General features: G+C 35.9%; 2 protein-coding genes across 3 annotated transcripts in view; one reads left to right on the top strand and one right to left on the bottom strand.

Moving 5' to 3' along the window:
• Positions 1–1,487, top strand: part of LOC106134572 (centromere-associated protein E) — a 31,558-nt gene extending 30,071 nt beyond the window's left edge. For both annotated transcript variants that reach the window (XM_013334657.2, XM_013334658.2), the window contains 2 exons: positions 199–303; positions 581–1,487. In XM_013334657.2, the coding sequence (XP_013190111.2) occupies positions 199–303; positions 581–709 (234 nt within the window). In that variant the 3' untranslated portion in view covers positions 710–1,487. The remainder of the gene's footprint in view (positions 1–198; positions 304–580) is intronic.
• A 317-nt stretch (positions 1,488–1,804) lies between these two features.
• LOC106134573 (gem-associated protein 5) lies at positions 1,805–18,650 on the bottom strand. Its single transcript, XM_013334660.2, has 18 exons — positions 18,325–18,650; positions 18,013–18,172; positions 17,330–17,543; positions 16,251–17,013; positions 15,949–16,137; positions 9,012–9,266; positions 8,202–8,385; positions 7,659–7,821; positions 7,094–7,253; positions 6,426–6,565; positions 5,905–6,029; positions 5,295–5,472; positions 4,623–4,949; positions 4,201–4,348; positions 3,570–3,649; positions 3,335–3,467; positions 2,929–3,015; positions 1,805–2,721 (listed from the first exon to the last, which is right to left on the bottom strand). Exons 1-18 carry the CDS (start codon positions 18,522–18,524, stop codon positions 2,238–2,240), a joined length of 3,990 nt encoding a protein of 1,329 aa, XP_013190114.2. The 5' UTR covers positions 18,525–18,650; the 3' UTR covers positions 1,805–2,237.
• Positions 18,651–18,907: the final 257 nt, after the last annotated feature.

Genomic DNA, 18,907 nt, shown 5'->3' on the forward strand with positions numbered 1-18,907 from the left:
GTTAGGTACCTTACAAGACAGACGTTCATAGAAGCATGGTGAGCTATTGTATTACTGCACTTTTTTGCTGCCTTGTGGTTTTGCTTCTCTCCCATGGATGTCGAAAAAGGCGAATAAGAGATAGAGACGTGATTATATTGTTTGTATTTTTCAATCGCCATATTCCTTATACATGAATTATTTGTCATTTGTTTACAGATTATAGAAAAGCTTTCCCAGCAGAAAACAGCGCTGGAACATCAACTGTTGACGATATCAGCAAGCCATCCCATGTACGTCGCTACCGGAAGCGCTATCGTACAGGTAACATAATTATAAAAATAAGTAGGATCACTTCAAATCACCTAGGTTTAGAAGCGGTGTCCGCATTTTGAATCGACACTGTATAAGGATGCATCAGAGCCTAAATTCAGATGAAATTTCTATTTTGTCGCAACAAAACTAACTTGACAGTAAGCTGTCAAGTTTTAATTCAGACTAATAGGTATATCCTGTAGAAAAGACACAAAAATTTGACACACGTTGAAACAGAAAACTGCCGCTTTCCGTGTTTCAATTTTTTTCTCATGTTCAATTCCAGAATCAGCAGTTGACCGACGTTATGAAGGAGAATCAGAAACTTAAGAAAATCAACGCAAAGCTGGTCCAGATTTGTAAGAAACGAGGGAAAGATAACCGGGAGAATGAGGATACCGAACAACAGGGTTGAAACAAGAACACTGGCATGGGATAAATTGAATGTGTATCTGAAACAGGCTGAAATTTAGTTCATTATTTACTAAAACACTCGTGATTTATATTTTCATCAAATTCGCTTTTTCGAAAACTTGTAACAATAGATCTGTATAAGACAAAAGATTGTCCTTCACTAATATTTTAAAAAATAATTATATTTTTACTGAAGATTTCAATTTCAATGAGTTATCTTTGATTTGAAATACTTCGAATCACCAAGGCGTTATCTACTGAACACACCATATAACTTAGCTTATCTTTATATCTTAGCTAAGGGGGTAAACGGAGCCTATACCTATAAAAAAGAATTTCGAATTGAATTTCACCCTGCAAAGCTGTTGATTAAGCTGGACTTAATTTTACATGAAAATGAAACCTTTTTAAACTTATAATCAAACATGTTGATCAATTTATCAAAGTCCAAAATTAAGACTGAATGCTTATTACATTCCTGAAGCATTTATAAGATTCAAATTTGTAAGGTTTGTGATACCTGCTGAACAAATTGTTGTGATTGGTGCCATAATCGTTTTTGTGAGCGTGTGTTTAGTATTATTAGATTATAATTATTAGTACTTAACAAAATGGTGCCGAAAACAATAACTTTAATTATTAGTGCAAATGAGAGATATAATTTTTCTGTAAATGTAAAATAACGCACAATTATTCTTCTATTTCAAATGACAAACACAATAATAATTTCATTTGATATTTCTAAGTGCCTATTACGAGTATGGTCATAATATGGTGTCTATGGAATAAAAATTGATTTGTTTTAAATGTTTTGTTTTTTTTTACCTTAAAACTTTGAGGATGATTATAGTGGTCATGTTCAATAGTACATGGTCATATACCTAGGTAGTTATAACCATTAAAATTGAGTTGATACTCTTAAGGACATAATTAAATAAGATTCTCAACGAACAACTTTATTAAAAATGAAACAGAACTTAAAAATATTAATCCATGTGGGATATCTTGCGAACACGTTATTAGAAAAGGAACATAAATTGTGAATGTAGACAACACAGTAATTGCAAAATGTTTGCGTCAGAAAAAATATAACAAAAATTTAACAACAATGTACGACCGGGAGACTACAGACAAACAAAAAAATTAAAACTGCTAACCTAACCAATCACACGGCTCGGGCTTATGCCCGATTTAATTAATTAAATCATATTGTAAATGTATCTGTAATCATAAAAAAAAGATTATCACAACACTATCAAAGTGTTAACAAATAACTAATCAGTACAGTATAATATCGAATGAACGACACTTAACAAGATTGGGCCGGATTTTAGGTCTACAGAAATAGCACCTGAATAATCGAAATTTTTCAAACAAAAGGTACAATATGAATTTATTAGTTGTTTACATTCTAGACCAACATTACTGTATTAGTGCATTTGAGTCATATACAAAAAATACGATTTAGGAATACAAAAAGAAACAATGCTGACCATCCGGCCCTGTAACATTACAAAACTTATGACTAATTAATTACCATTCACAGCCTCATGATTACCATTTAAAACCTCCACTTTTTCATTACAGTTTTCTTTAACATGAATCACACTACCTTCTTTCGTACCACTTTCCACAACACTATCGACAGTAGATACAACATCTTTAACGTCACCTTGTCCGGATTCTTTCATAACAATATTTTTTTCGCTTTCTTCAGTTACATTAGCGCTGTTTTCAATTATATCCTTTATATCTTGCGCGTCACCTTGTCCTCCATCTTTATTCGCAATTTCTTTCATTAGTAGCTCTACCCTCGAAGGTAGTTTTTCGATTTCTTCTTCTAAAGATTCCACAACACTGTTTTTAATCTGCTCTTGTTTCTGTGATATGTGATCAGCGAATGTTGTTTGGCCGACAATTTTCGCCATCTCCGCGGCCAAACTCAACCAGTTCTCGTCTTTGGACTTGCTAAGAATGTTGGCCGCTTCTGACAAGTTGCCGAGGGCGACGTGACTGTAAGATGTGAAAGATAATTTTAATAAATGTGTAAATTATTTATATCGAACACCCTGAACTGAGTCTAATTGAATATTCTTTTTGTTTGAATGAGGATAGAAACCTGCTTTGTGCGTTACATGTTGAAAAATGAAGAATTGTCTTGATTCAAGGTTGATCCGATATGGACATGTGAAGCCATGTTGGTTGTGATCACAAACTTACCAAACAGCAGCAGTTATGAACTGTCCCGATCTGGAGCAATCTTCAGCCCACAAGCGCAACACTTGTTGGGCAATACTGTCCATATACCTGGAAGAATATAATCATTTTGCTCATTCCATTACAATGACAAACTTTGAAATGCAATCATTTTATCTGTTCTTTAATACACTAACATAAAGTTAATAATATTTTTTATAAGAATAACTCTCTCTCATCTCTGCGTGTTCCCGGTTGCACCCTCCATCCTGTTTCGGGGCCAGGGGTCCGGTTCCGTCCGATAAATCATAAGACTAATCTGAGAAAATAATAATGTCTATACATATTCTTTTTAATTGAATGTAACAATAATATGAATAGCCCAAAACACGACAAATTATTATAATTAAATCCTAAAGGCTATACACACCTAGTTCTGCACAGAATGTAGGCCTCCTTGTAAAGCCCGCCGCCGGCGAGCGCGCCCACGGCCGCCTTCACGTCGTGCACGGCCAGCAGCGTGGCCGCCTTGCGGAACGTCGCGCCGCCGTAGCTGCGGTTCTCTGCATTAGACACAATTTATGATAAACACAATAGCCGCTGAATCATACTAAACCATCGTCCTTTCTGAGAAAAAGAGTTAAAAATCAAAAGCAAAAACTCACCAAACAACTTATGCTCTTCCCCTTTAGCTACCAATCTATCAATTTGTGCCAAATACAACTGCGATGCATCTTTCCAATACCTGAAAATCATAATAATTCATATTACAACTAAACTCATCAAGAGACATACTGTAAAATAATTAAGACAGTTTTCTCCATCATCGTTACGTATTCACTTGTTATTATTTCATATTCATATATTTGCCGACTAAGTTTACTCACGAAATATCAGAGCATTGTTATGCTTGCCTTTGGAACGTGAGTACCAGTATCTACCAGGAAAACTAAACTTTACTCAGCGCCACGTTAAAGTTATGCTTTCTGCCTGGCGTTAGACAAGGTAATATGCTCACCCCTCTGAAGAGAGAGCCCAGGGTGCGCCTTTGAACATGATCCTGGTTGAATGACTATATAATGTCCAAAGCTACTCCTACCTGACCACCGCAATCTTTGCAGGGGAACCTTACCTAAGTTTTATCCTTACTGCAAAGACTATCTGAAGTGTGCTATCTAAGGTTCAAAGTTAAATCTATTTGATTTTATCTTAGTGATGAGGTGGCCGTATGCCTTGTTATTTTAAATTATATAATAATGTGGTCAATAATTTGACTGTATTGTAAATAATTCTTACTTTAGCGATACACAGGCCGCCATGCTAATCAGGAATGGACAAAGTATATCGCGTTGGCTCGCGAATTGTATCATGGCGTCGATGTGACCCCGGAATATGGAGAGCATTATCCAAGAATCCGTGTGACCGGTATCTTCGTGACGTTCCACTGAAAATACATTTGTAATTAATCATATTGAAACTTTATAATCATCGTTACACGTTAAATAACCAGCCCTAAGTATTTATTCCGCCCTTAGTCTGCTTTATCTGTAAATTGTAATTTTTTTAAACTTAATCTCTACAAGGAAACTATTGTCCGTTCTAAACCTTTAGATTAATGTCAAACTAATTCAATTTATTTAAGAATGCCACTGGTTCCATAACCAAATTTTCATGCCAAAACTTATTTTTACATAAAAACAACTGAGAATAATACTTACATTCCTCATCGAGCAGTTCATTGACCTCCTTTACACTGCCGAATATTTTGATATAATTCACATTGTAGCTCTGTTCCATATCTTCTTCCACCGCACTAGGGATTTCACCGTTATTCTTTTCTATATATTTCTTCAACATCTTTTTAAAACCTTGTATGCTGCAGGGAGACATTTGTTTAGTCAATACTGGTAATAAGAACTTTTTGCATGCCTTAATTTTGGAGTCCTGCGTGGCTGCAACTGAACTTTCGTCTTGTTCGATTTCTTCAGTTTTGGTTACCGTTTTCTTGTCTCGCTTCTTCTTTTTATTCGTTTCGTTTGAAGCTTCTGAAATGGAAGTAAATTGCTGTTGTTAAATGCTAAATACATGGTCGATATCACCACCCTTTACACCTTGAGATTCGATTTTAAGGCAAGAGTGAAAAGGCAATATACTTAATTTTTTTAATTGCAATTTGTATCTCTTTAAAATAATAGACCTTTAGAAACAACTAGCTGGTATATTGAGTTGATCTGATTAAAAATTATGGACAAAACTTATACTGCCAACTCCAATTTGAAACCATACCACACACCCTGTTACAAGAGAAATGCTTATATTGCCATAGAACCTGAGTTCACTGAATATAAGTCTAATATCTTTATCAGCTCAATAAAACAGTATGACCTTACCAACATAAGCCTCAGCCGGATATTTCCTAGCGTCCCACATCCGCAGACAGCCATCGCTGCCTCCAGACAGCACCGTGTGCGATAGTTGTGGGTACGGACTCCAGCAAGCACCGATGGAGCCACAGAACCCATGGCCGGGGAAAATGTGAGTGTTCACACCCGACACCACATCCCATACCTATGGAAATTACATTCTATTAGAAAGTATAAGTACTTAAAGAATTTGAAGATTTTGCCAACTGGTAAATTTTATCGCGCGAAACACTATCGCCGTCCCGTTTAACGTCATAATAAAAAGCTTATTCATACTAGTCGTTCACTTTTTTAACAGTGAAATGATTTAATTCAACACTGCAGGGGTACAAGTTGGCTACTGAAGAACCGATCTGTATGTCATATTTCGTGAATAATATAAAATATACGTATATAAAATATAATCGTATAATGTTACCGTCATTATTGTTTTGTATGTTTAGATAGTGTAGGAAATATTATAACAAAAATTACAACGACAAATTATGTGTATGTGCATACACATATCTAGCTTAATTTTTTATTACTCTTATTTTACTTTGAACGGGTTGAAAATAGTTGTCTTTCAATACTTTACCCTGACGGTGGTGTCCTGTGATGTGGACAGCAACAATTCGTCGATATGTGGACTCCAGCACACTTGGTACACGACACCTTTGTGTCCCGACAAAGTCTTCCAGTTATTCAACAGCTTTACACCATCTGAAATGTTAAATGAATGAGGAGACTGAACATTTTCACAAGCATTCGTAATAGGTTTTTATAGAATCCATTATATAGGCTATAAGTTATCCATTCATTTATTTTGTTTTTTATAACTGTAGCGCTACAGTTACGTTTTATGTAAATATTTGATGTTTAGTGGTATTTTTTTTAATATGTAGTTATAAAATATTCAAAATGAATAATCACATTTATCTTCCGCCACTGTTACCCATTAAATGTGTGTAAACTGTTTTATTTTTTTACTACCAGTGATAACAAACAATATGTAGGTACTTAAATAAAAACCGATGTCTATCAAGCATGACTGTAAACTTGGTTTATCAATGTAAACTTAATCTATCAATCGTTAATATTAATCATATAAAAATTTACCTTCATTTTCAACATATTCCAATATCACAATAGTGTTCTGCTTATCTAGAGAGCACACAGCTATGAGATTCTTCAGAGGGGAGTCGTCGGAGGAACTCGACGTTTGCAGCGGGTGCCAGTCTATCGTGTGTATCATTTTGCTGAAAACAAACACACAATCATCTCACTGCCATAAAAACCACTCCAATTTTATACAAAGAAACATAACAACAAATAATAAAAAACCTATCCTAGACCATGTTATAGTCTAGCGGCTAGACTATAACATGGCCTAGGATAGACTCTAGCCATTAGGTTCTTGAGGTCTGTCGACAGTTACTTTAAATAAAAATCGATCGACGGCCTCTGTGACGCTAGTGACTGGCCCGGGTTTTTCTTATTGGCACGGGTTTTTGTTATTATAATCTATATAAGTATTCATTATAAAATATAGTATTGTCGAGTTAGTATCTCGTAAGTCTCGAAGTTATTACAAAAGATTCTGTGTTATTTATCCCATACATAATTATATATATGTATATATACATATATATATAAGGCAAAGCTCGATGTGTCAAATTTTACTTGGTTCTTGTTATTTTTCAATGACATACCCATCAAGAATCTCACTGAGGCCAATGTGACACTAATACTACTCTAGAGTTTCACACATTTTACATTTTAAATACCTGAAAACAAAAGTAGCAGCAAGCACTGTATGCGGTTGTTCAGGCGACAGTAAGGCCACAGCGCCGCTCAGAGAGCCGCAGAGCACGCCGCCCGGCCGCCACACGACCGCGCTCAGTTCCCATTTCTGACCCTCCCATTCCACTGAGATTGGGGTCGGAGCTGTGATAAATATTAATTTGTGTAAGAAATTTCAAATAATTATTTATTATAATCTACTGAATGAATCTTCTTGAAATAGCATGTGTATATAATAAATCTTCTTGAAATAGCATGTATATATAATTAAGAGTCTGGAGAAGGTCATATGATACCTTGAAATAGAAAATAGTGTAGATACACATCACTAGATTGGAAATTGTGGATTTTGAAATGTTGTAAAGAGGGATTTCTAAGGAAGGTATATATATCTTTAAAATGCTACCCGTGGAAAGGGGCGTTAGTGTATAGTATACGGGGGTTGTGACAAGTGGAAAGATGAAGTCTCTGTATTTGTGGGAAGAGGTAAGACTTATTTGTATATCTACATATATACAAACAAACCCTCTTTCTAATGAGAGTACTCACCCTCGTCCACTCTTTTCGCGTTGTAAACGACGAGGTTGCCTCCTCCGCACGCGTACAGATCGTTTTCGTTGCCCCAACATAGAGAGTAAATACCTCCGTTGAGAGCGGATTGCAGATTGCGGGTGGACTTGTCCGATTTGGAGTTTGTATCGATTAGACCAACCTGGAATGGAGTTACATTTTAAAATTGCTCTTGTTTTAAACAATTACAAATTTAAAGTAGCATATTTTTTAAACCAATCAAAGTCAAGTCAAGTCAAGTGCCAAGGGGAATGTAAAATTTGCATATTTTTTAAGGAATACAGTTTATACACTATATATTAATCAATTTTCTTGATTATTAAGTCATCTTGTTAAACATGGCTTCGGAGCATTTTCTGGACTGTTGGCTCCGTCTATTCCGGAATGAATAAAGACGTAATACATACAATATATACGATATATATTCATTCTATTGGCGTTAGCTTCTTCCAGCCGGGTTCTGCTTATGAAAATATATTTTTTTATAATTACCGAAATGAGTAATTAATAATACGATCTTACTCGAGATTCAGCAGTGGAGAAGGCCAAGAGGTTCTCAGTGCGCGGATGCCAGGCCACACACAACACTTTGCCCTGTACGTTCTGCCAGTACATGGTAACTTTCCCCGGGGCCAGCTTGCACTCGTCCTCAGCGGTTTCAGTTTCCCAAACGCGAACCGCGCCGTCGCCGACGCTCACTGCTATCCTGCAAAATTTTATATACATAGTTACTATTTCAACTTTTTTAAATATCTTATTGGCGTCTCAGAGGCAGAGAGAATTTTGCCTCTGAAAGAATTCGCCTTTTTAACTCTTTTTTTTTATTTATCATATTATAAAGGCGTAGGACAACCATGATATCTTCCTATAATTGACGAGACACCCCTAAGATTATTTTTGCCAAAGAGCAAATTAGAATAGAATAGAATTCAAGTCGATCAACCAAAATTTTAATTTTTTCATACATACTTATTTTATTACCTTCAGGGGCAAATTTCAAAAAACTCTTCTTATCTCAGTACTATGTGGTAATATAAAGCTTATGTCCAAATTTCAAGTTTGTAGTTTCTATGGTTTAGGACGGGCATTACTGAGCCTTGTACTTTATATAATAGAAGAAGATCTATGAGGCGATTTAAGGACAAAGGCTATATAGCTAATAGCTTTCACAGAAGTTCCCAACAATATAATTTGTCATAAATGTACATAGCTTCTTTCTCAGATGGGTAGCCAGGGACTACATCTTTCCATCGAACATGATTCCTACACATTTCGGTTGCTGCACCTAAATCATCTGAAATCTGAAAACCTTTTGCAAACGTTAACACTCACTTTCCAGCATCATAGGGACACGCCTCGACACTATAAACAAATCCCCCGCAACTGGCTATAGACGCTAGCTTCTGTTTCTTCTCCAAGGAATAGCAGACAATATTGCGGTCCTGCGCCGCCGTCCACACGACGGACCGGTCGTCCGACTGGTCGAGCGATTGATCGGCCGACTGCACGCGCGGCGCATTGGTCGCTATGCAGAACAAACCTCGCCTGTGGAACGTGTGGACCACATGCCAAGCTAGTTTGTTCCGACTGTAATAAAAGGTGTTACTTTTTATTGTATCTCTTTTATAACTCTAGTAGGTGTATGTCAGAAAATAAAATATTTTAAAAATAAAAACTTCTTGTATGCAAACGGGAATTAACACAAACATACCGGGAATTAACATTAACATTGTATAAGTTTTAAATATTGTTCCTTAGAAGTTTAGTTCATCAACCTGTCATTAGATGGCGTTGTTCGTTATTAGTTTTATTTAGATTGCGCTATGGTTTCTCTTTAATTATTTACTATACTTAAGTGTTTTTTCATGCAATATATTCTCGATCCAATATCACTGGTTGTTTTATTTCGACATCAGAGGGACTAGCGTCTCAAAGCTAAGTATTGGATTGTACATTTGGTCCATTCGAGACGGACGAAGTGATCTTCAGTGGATACCAAGCCGGTGAAGAAAAAACCCAGTAGGGGCAGTGGATCGCTGCTCGGGTATTCATCAGGGTGCTGCTGATCCTCAAGGAGTGAGCGAGATAGCAGACCTGAAGACGGAACTGAAACGAGAATCCAGTGACGTCAGGAGTGCAGGCAAAGAGTGTGCAGGTGGAATACCTGTCATCTGTGTCTTCAAGTGTTGTGTAAAGCGGTGTGAGTGAATCCGCGGTTTACTGTGAGTACATTTATTCATACTATTATTCAAGCAAATTTAAATCTTATGTTCAAGGAAAAAGAAACTTGGAAAATTGCTAGACATTCAAGCTAATTTGAACATTATTATATGGACTCTATTAACTTGTAATTTTTCCTTAATAATATTAACTTAGAATAATTTATCATATCTTACACTTTGAATAATTTGTTGAAAAAGGTTGAGACGGGGAACCTATGCCCAAATTTTAAAAAGTTCGTTAGAACTCAAACACTTGTAAAAATTTTAAATATTTTTAATGAGTTAAATTTGTACCTATAGAACAGAAAGATGGATGGTTTAATTAACTATCAAAGAGATATATTTACTAGAATTAACAAAGCTTATATTAACTTTAAGAAATCGCCAAAGGAACGAATAATTGAACCATATTTAGAAACTAGACTTGATAACATTGAGCAACTATGGGTTGAATTTATGAACACCCATCAACAATTGATTAAGGGTTTTAAGTGGGAAGATATTCAGAACAGTGTTTACGGTCAAGAAAATATTTATGATAGTACGGAAGAAATATATATTGAGTACAAATGTTTACTTAAACGGTATTTAAATTCACTTAATGAAATTAAGGCTACTAAAAATGAAAAAGGTTCAACCTCTTCATGTTCTTCAGGTCATGCTTCTTCTTCTTCAGTCAAGTTGCCAAAAATTACCATCCCCACGTTTTCAGGTAATTATAATGACTGGATGTCTTTTCGTGATTTATACGTGTCTTTAATTCATTCCAATAACAATCTTGATGACGTCCAAAAGATGCATTACTTGAAGGGACACTTGACTGGTGAAGCGGAGCTTCTTATAAGGCAAATACCGGTTACGGCGGCTAACTATATGCAATGTTGGCAGCAATTAGAAAATAGATTTAACAACAAAAAGTATATTGCTAATTGTATACTAAAAAGGTTATTTAGCCAGAAAGGTAGTAATATTGAATCTGCATCAGCTTTAAAGGATTTGTTGAGCACAACTACTGATTGTATTAATGGTTTAAAAAATCTTGACATAGATGTGAGTTCATGGGATATCATAATAATACATATTGTTAATTATAAACTTGATGTTGAAACCCGTAAGCAGTGGGAGTTAAGTGTATCTGCTGATGAGTCTAATGAGCTTCCTACTTATAAGCAATTTACAAGGTTTTTGCAAAGTAGATTTCTAGCTCTTGAATGTATTGAACCCAAGCAGAGAAACTCAAATCCCAATGTAGCAAATAAAACGAAAACATGCGAATGTGATTTGTGAGTTGTGTTCTGAGAACCACAAAATATGTTTTTGCAAGAAATTTGCACAGATGAATTATAATAATCGTCATAATTTCGTTGCCAATAATCGTCTGTGCTATAATTGTTTGGGTAGCAATCACACTGTCAAGGCATGCCAGAGTCCTGTCACTTGTAGAATATGTAAAAGGAAACATCATTCTTTATTACATCCATCTGGTAGCTCAGAGGGTCCAGGTTCTGGTGGGTCTGAAACGGCAAACGCAGCAACATTTGTAAATTGTGAAGATGTTGAGACACAGGAGGTAGATGAATCAAATAATGCTACAGAAAACGATCCAATTATTTCATGTCATTCATCTGATCATGTCTCAGTCCATAACCATATTTTGCTTGCGACAGCGCTCGTGGATGCAGAAACAACTAGTAATAGTCGGTTTACAATCAGAGCACTTTTAGATCAAGGATCTCAGGCATCATTTGTCACCGAAGCAACAGCACAGAATCTAGGAGTTAAAAAGATTGCTGTGAAGGGTATAATTTCAGGTCTAGAAGGTAACAAAAACGTGACTGCAAAGTACATGGTCGAATTTAAAATTCATTCAAGGATTAAGCCAAATGTAATTATTAAAGTGCAAGCTTATGTACTGAAGAATATTACCACATTTCTTCCAAGCAAAAGAATTCTTCCGGTGGATTGGGTAGGCTCAAACCAAATAGAGTTAGCAGATCCTCATTATAACATACCGAATAAAATAGATGTATTATTAGGAGCAGACGTTTATGGGCAAATTATTGAGACCGGAGTAAAAAGAGGACCATCTGGGACTCTAGTAGCTCAAGCTACATCTTTAGGATGGATTCTTTCAGGTACAGTTAATAACTTACCAGTGAAAAGCAGAAATGTGGTGACAATGCATGTGTGTGCTAATGATAATGATCTTCTCAAAAAGTTTTGGGAAATAGAAACTGATCCTAAACCCACAAAAAAAATATTATCAGCAGAAGAATTGTTATGTGAGAATTTTTATAAGGAAACTACTTACCGCGATGATACGGGAAGATATGTAGTCAAACTTCCTTTTAAAGACGAACAACCTAAATGTGCCGAAGGAAACTCAAGGGATATAGCTGTAAGAAGATTGAAAAGATTACTAATAAAATTAAAAAGAGATGAAAATTTAAAACAAAAATATACAGAAGTTATTCAAGAATATTTACAATTAGATCACATGGAAATAGTACCTAAGGAGGAAATAGATAATAAAATAAATTGTTACTTACCTCATCACGCAGTTGTAAAAAATGATAGAAAGACAACGCAAGTTCGTGTTGTATTTGATGCTTCTGCAAAAAATGAACATGGAGTGTCTTTGAACGATTCTTTAATGATTGGTCCAACAATTCAATCAGATTTAAGACATTTGTTAATGCGATGGAGAGTATCTAAAATATGTTTAGCTGCTGACATCGTAAAAATGTATCGCCAGGTTAAAGTAACGGAACAAGATGCTGATTTCCAACGTCTGGTTTGGTTAGACAGTTCAAGTAATGAGATACAAGATTATAGATTAAAGAGACTTACCTTTGGAACTGCCGCTGCCCCATATCTAGCGGTGAAGACATTGCAACAGGTTTCTATTGATGAAGGGAAAAATTTTCCTATAGCAGCTGAAATTGTAAAAAAAGACTTCTACATGGATGATTTGTTGACGTCTTGTGACTCTGTAGAAGAAGGAATTATTATATACAAGGAAATGAATGAACTGTTAAAACGTGGAGGTTTTCAGTTGCAGAAATGGATGAGTAATAGCAAAGAGTTATTAAGCAGAATCAAGGAAGAAGTTAAAGAAGAATTATACTTAAGATTAGATGAAGTAGTAAAGTTGTTAGGACTTACTTGGATTCGTTCCATGGATGTTTTCCGTTACACGGTAGCTCTGCCGCTGGAATCTGGACCTGTAACAAAAAGAAAAATTATTTCCGAAATAGCAAAATTATATGACCCCTTAGGCTGGCTAGCCCCAAGTGTAATTATATCAAAGGGATTAATTCAAAAGCTTTGGATATCAGGTGTAGGATGGGATGACGATGTACCAAGCAATTTAATAATAGAATGGAACACTTACCGAAGAAACTTGCCGAAACTAGCTGACATAAATATACCTAGGTGGTTTGGTATGAACATGAAAGTATGTAATGCAGAATTACACGGATTTTCAGATGCATCAAAAACTGCATACGCAGCAGCAGTTTATATTCGTTTGATAGATAGTAATGGCAATATATGCGTCACACTCGTCACTGCCAAAACTAAAGTGGCACCAATTAAACAAGTCTCCATACCAAGGCTGGAGCTGTGTGGTGCTGTACTTGTTACTCGGCTTTTAGTAGAAGTGGCAGAGGTGTTAGGTATTTCCAAAACTAATATAAGAGCGTGGACCGATTCAATGGTAGTTTTAGCTTGGCTGAACCAACACCCAAGTAAATGGCAAACTTTCGTGGCTAACAGAGTCTCGGAAATTCTTACGACTTTAGAGGCTGATCAATGGTCACACGTAGCATCCGCTCAAAATCCAGCAGATTGTGCATCACGGGGGGTAGATCCTTCCGAATTAATAAAACATCAGATGTGGTTTAACGGGCCACCATTTTTACATGAACCCTTAATTCAAATTAAAAGACCTAAAGATTTACATACACATTTAGAAGAAAGTAAGGTGCATATGTCAGTACAGGAAGATATTATTTATGATAGATATTCTTCTTTGAATAAAGTAATTAGAGTAACGGCGTACTGTAGACGTTTCCTTTCACTGAAACATGATCATCAAAGAGCTACCACGTTGCATCTCTCAGTCAAAGAATTGTCAGAAGCCTTGAATACATGTATTAAACTTTGTCAGAGTTTTCATTTTAAAGAGGAAATCAACCATATTAAGAAGTTTAGTAACTACACTTCATTAAAGAGTCCATTAAAATCTTTAAATCCATTTTTTGACCATTCGGGCATCTTAAGAGTGGGTGGACGACTTGAAAAATCACAATTGAGCGATAATGCAAAGCACCCTATATTATTGCCTAAAGACTCAAAGTTAACAGAACTAATTATTGCTGATGCTCACTGCAGGACTCTTCATGGTGGTCCTCAGTTGATGCTGGTTTTCCTTAGTTCTAAGTATTATATTATACGATGCAAATCTTTAGTTAAGTCCTTTGTACGGAAATGTGTTAAATGTATTCGCTATTCAGCATCTAATTCTACACAACTGATGGGACAACTCCCTTCAGTAAGAGTTTCGCCAGGAAAACCATTTCAGTGCAGTGGAGTTGATTATGCTGGCCCCATAAGTGTAAGAACCACAAAGGGCCGTGGACATCACTCAACAAAGGGGTACATTTGCCTGTTTATATGCATGGCAACAAGAGCTGTCCACTTGGAAGTGGTTAGTGATCTTACCACTAGCGGATTTTTAGCCTCATTTAGAAGATTTGTGGCACGTCGAGGTTTGTGCACAGATCTTTGGAGTGATAATGGCACAAATTTTGTCGGCGCATCTCGTGAATTAAAGAATCTTTTAATAGCACAGAACTCTAACTTTTCAAAAGAAATCGCGGAATGTTTAGCTAATAATGGGACAACTTGGCATTTTATTCCGCCTCATTCTCCCAATTTTGGAGGTCTATGGGAGTCGGGCATCAAATCAACAAAATTTCATTTGAAACGTGTTATCGGTGAGTCGACTTTAACCTATGAGGAATTGACAACTGTGTTGGCTCAAATAGAAGCGTGCCTTAACTCTCGCCCCTTATCAAGAATAGATTCAGATGGAGATGCAATTGATGTATTAACACCAGGCCATTTTTTAGTCGGTGGACCTTTGCTAGCTGTTCCAGACTTTAATTTTGAACAGTCAAATATAAATTGTCTTCGAAGATGGCAGCTTACACAAAGGCTGACACAAAATTTTTGGAGACGTTGGTCTCAAGAATATTTGACGCGCTTCCTTCATCGATATCGGTGGTCATATCAGACTCCGGAACCTGAAATTGGCACTATAGTTTTAATAAAAGAAGATGACTTACCTCCGTGTCGATGGCTGTTAGGACGTGTGGTTGCTAAACATCCGGGCGACGATAGAATTACTCGAGTCGTAACAGTTAAAACGCAATATTCGCAAATTAAACGACCAACTTCCAAATTGTGCATACTGCCTATTGGTGAAAAGTGTGGCTAACTAATAGGACAAACTTGTTTACTGTTTTAAATAGATTAGTCGTATAGTTTATAAATTAATCAAACCATTCACCATACAATTGAAATGTTATGTCATGGTGGGCGGCGTTGAGTAAAAAGGACAAATATTGTCCTTGGTGGGCGGAATGTATAAGTTTTGAATATTGTTCCTTAGAAGTTTAGTTCATCAACCTGTCATTAGATGGCGTTGTTCGTTATTAGTTTTATTTAGATTGCGCTATGGTTTCTCTTTAATTATTTACTATACTTAAGTGTTTTTTCATGCAATATATTCTCGATCCAATATCACTGGTTGTTTTATTTCGACATCAGAGGGACTAGCGTCTCAAAGCTAAGTATTGGATTGTACAAACATACTGGGAATTAAAACGAACATACCATTTCCAAACATAAATAATTATGTATCTTCGACAGCCAGCCATAATGATTTAAGAAAATATCTCCTTTACAGTTTCAAGTACAAGTGTCCAATAGTCTTACAACTATAAAATAGATTCTCTTACTTGCCTTCTCTAATAACTTACCAATCAATTTGAAGCGGATTGCATTCAAGCAACTGGCTCTTTCCATCGGCGATGAGCAAGCAATCCGGCTTGTACCACAAGACGGTCGCCCACGCGGGGCATTTCGACCTAGCATTCCTGTTGTACGTAGAAGACTGAACTGCACAGGAACCGACCAATTTTCCTGACTTTGACCAGATCCTGACACTCCTGAAAAAAGAAAGTAGGTACTTTGTAAAGCATTCTAATATAAAATTACAAATTTAATAGACTAATACAAATTAATACAACATTTCAAAAAATGCTTTGCGCTTAACACTTACCCAAATTTACTGACAGTGGCTAGCAAATGTTTATGCACATGAACACTACAATCCACCCTTCCCTCACTATCCTTAACAATTTGTGTATCAATTTCCACTTTATCAGCTTCCACAGACTGTGCCTGATCTTCAGAAACTTGACTGTCACTGGTTGAAGCCTCATGTTTTTCATTATTTATATGAGCATCGTCTAAAGCTTGGACAAGAGACTCCAACGTCTGCTCTTGTTGATTCTTCCTCATCAAAATCTCTTCCTTCAACTTCAAACATTCAGATAAGTAATCGGTAGGTAATTTTTCCTCTTTAACTTTAACATAAATATCTTCTGGTTGATACTTCTTGTGGCCAAACTCATCAGCTTCATGGTCCTTGTAAATATCAAACATATCATCTTCAGGGACCACTGAGTCATCGAAACTGTCTTCAGGAAGACTTTTGATGATTCCAGATTCTTCTAGCTTTGCTTTGTCTTCTGTCTTCCCATTTGCTCTTTTAACATCCTCATTTTTAACACTTTCAATTTTTGTATCTTTTACCTCATTTTCAATTGTTTCCACATTTCTTTCTCCTTCAGATAACTGTTGTTTTTCTTCATCAGTTAAATGTCTGATCTTCATCATTCTCTGTGTTGCAACTGAGATTTTTTCCTTTTTGTCAGATTCACTGAGTGATTTCTTGACTAGAACTTCAAACTGAGGACACCAGCTTATGTGAGTTATCTCATCATCTTGTCCCCTTACTTTGTACAGTGTTTTACCAGCACCTATACAAAAAACATACACTTGTAAAAATTATGCTAATATCAACCTAAAAGAACAATTTGTAAGTGATCTAAGAACATATAACATATCTTGGATCATTTAAAAAATGGTATTATAAAAGTTTAAGTTACAACTTGTTCTCAATACAATCACATTCCAATACTAATATTATAAATTAGTATTGGAATGTGATTGTATTAGAGTAGTATAGAATCTGCGGATAGAAACTAGTTACTTATTATTAGAAAACCAACATTTTAAACCTGTTTGAAACAAAAACAAAAATAACAAATTTCTAATAAAACTAATATCCCTCACCAGTTAAATCTACAACAAAGATAACTCCTTGCTTTGTTCCAACAGCAGCATGTAGAGCAATATGCGGAGAACACGCCAAGCAAGTAGGTTTGAAGCCCTTTAGATTTTTGAATGTCTTCACCACATTGGATTTGATGTCCCACTTCACAAGGTTGCCAAAAGATCCCACAGTAATGGCGTACGAATCATGGGAATATGCTACTCCTGCCACCTCCTGTAGAATAAAAAAAATGGTATTAATTTCTTTTAATATTTAAAATTTGTGCATGTAAAATGTGCAACAGATGGACTTAATGCCATATGGCATGGGTAAACCAGGGCCCATGAACAGAAAAGCAAGGTCAACTACTATTTAATCAATAGTGGTTCTTAAAGAGAGCAAACTCCATCGCCCATAGTTATTTTATAAATTTAATCAATAATTAAATGTCATTTTCCTTTTCCTGTTAATAGTAGTTACATCCTAACCTCTGGAGCCCTGGGTACTGGACCTTTAAACCATGATCCTGGATTGGGTAAGTCATGTTCTTACACAAAGGGACTTCTGTCCGACTTCTGTGACCTTGACAGAGGAATCTAACTTATATTAGATCATGGTACAAGCTGCACTAGATGCGTTTATTCCATTGGCAAAGATCACGGAAAGATATGGCTTGTTTAGTAGTTTTTAGCAATATTGTTACCTCTTTATCATGGTGATGTTTATCATGACTTTGAGTTGGTTTCAGTTTCCACTTAGAATCAACTTGCTCCAAGGACCACTGTTTGACCAAACCATCGGAACTGCCTGCCAGAAAATCTCTCTTTTCTGGCCATTCAGGAGATATGTCAACACAGCAAATTCTAAAAAACATCACAGTGCAAACAATAATCCTTAAAATTTAATGATATATGTGATGTGTTTATTTTAACTGAGAAGTGTGGTGTGGGTAGCTACTTAAAACAGTAGAGCACCTTACCTAACCTACGATCTACGTATTCATCTAAGTACTTACTTATCATTATGTGCTCTGTTCAGTACATGTGCTCTAAAATTGTGGTTTCCAAGTAAAACACCATCCCGATCTGCCGGTAGGGGCTCCAAAACACAAAGGCTTTTACTTGGACCGCCGTATATAAGCCATCCATCCTGAGCGACTGCCAAAGAACTTGCTTGATACCAATTAGGTGATGGAAATAAAATGGTTTCTTCCATGGTTACAGTACTTATCTTTTTTTCTGAAATAACAAATTTAACCTAAACCGACACCGGTCTTTACAACTTTATTTTTTTTTGACAACCAGCGCAGTGATCAAACAAAACAAAAAAATTCGAGTCAAGAAGCGCGCAAATGTTCACTCATTCACTTTCATTTCCTTTTCCTTTCTCCTTTCGATTTATAATGTTGGCATAACAGCTGTAGTGATGACAGAATAAACGAATAGTATTGGTTGTCGACTTAGTTTTATTCATTTATTTATTTATAGTAATATAACAAACAATATTAATAACAAACTTTATAGTAAAACATGTAAATTGAACAACAGGTGGACTCTGCCAGTTTTAATGATTAACAGTGCATTTGATCTTCAAATTCA

Source organism: Amyelois transitella, chromosome 6 (assembly GCF_032362555.1).
Source record: "Amyelois transitella isolate CPQ chromosome 6, ilAmyTran1.1, whole genome shotgun sequence".
In the NCBI taxonomy this organism is placed as follows: domain Eukaryota; kingdom Metazoa; phylum Arthropoda; class Insecta; order Lepidoptera; family Pyralidae; genus Amyelois; species Amyelois transitella.

What these genes read in the sequence shown, in the direction of transcription:
- LOC106134573 (XM_013334660.2), bottom strand. Translation starts at nt 18,524, where the DNA reads ATGGAAGAAACCATTTTATTTCCATCACCTAATTGGTATCAAGCAAGT. An exon ending in GCCACTGTCAGTAAATTTGG is followed by an intron (nt 16,138 to 16,250) that starts GTAAGTGTTAAG and finishes TTCTTTTTTCAG; the next exon opens with GAGTGTCAGGATCTGGTCAA. An exon ending in GCGGCCTGTGTATCGCTAAA is followed by an intron (nt 3,650 to 4,200) that starts GTAAGAATTATT and finishes TATGATTTTCAG; the next exon opens with GTATTGGAAAGATGCATCGC.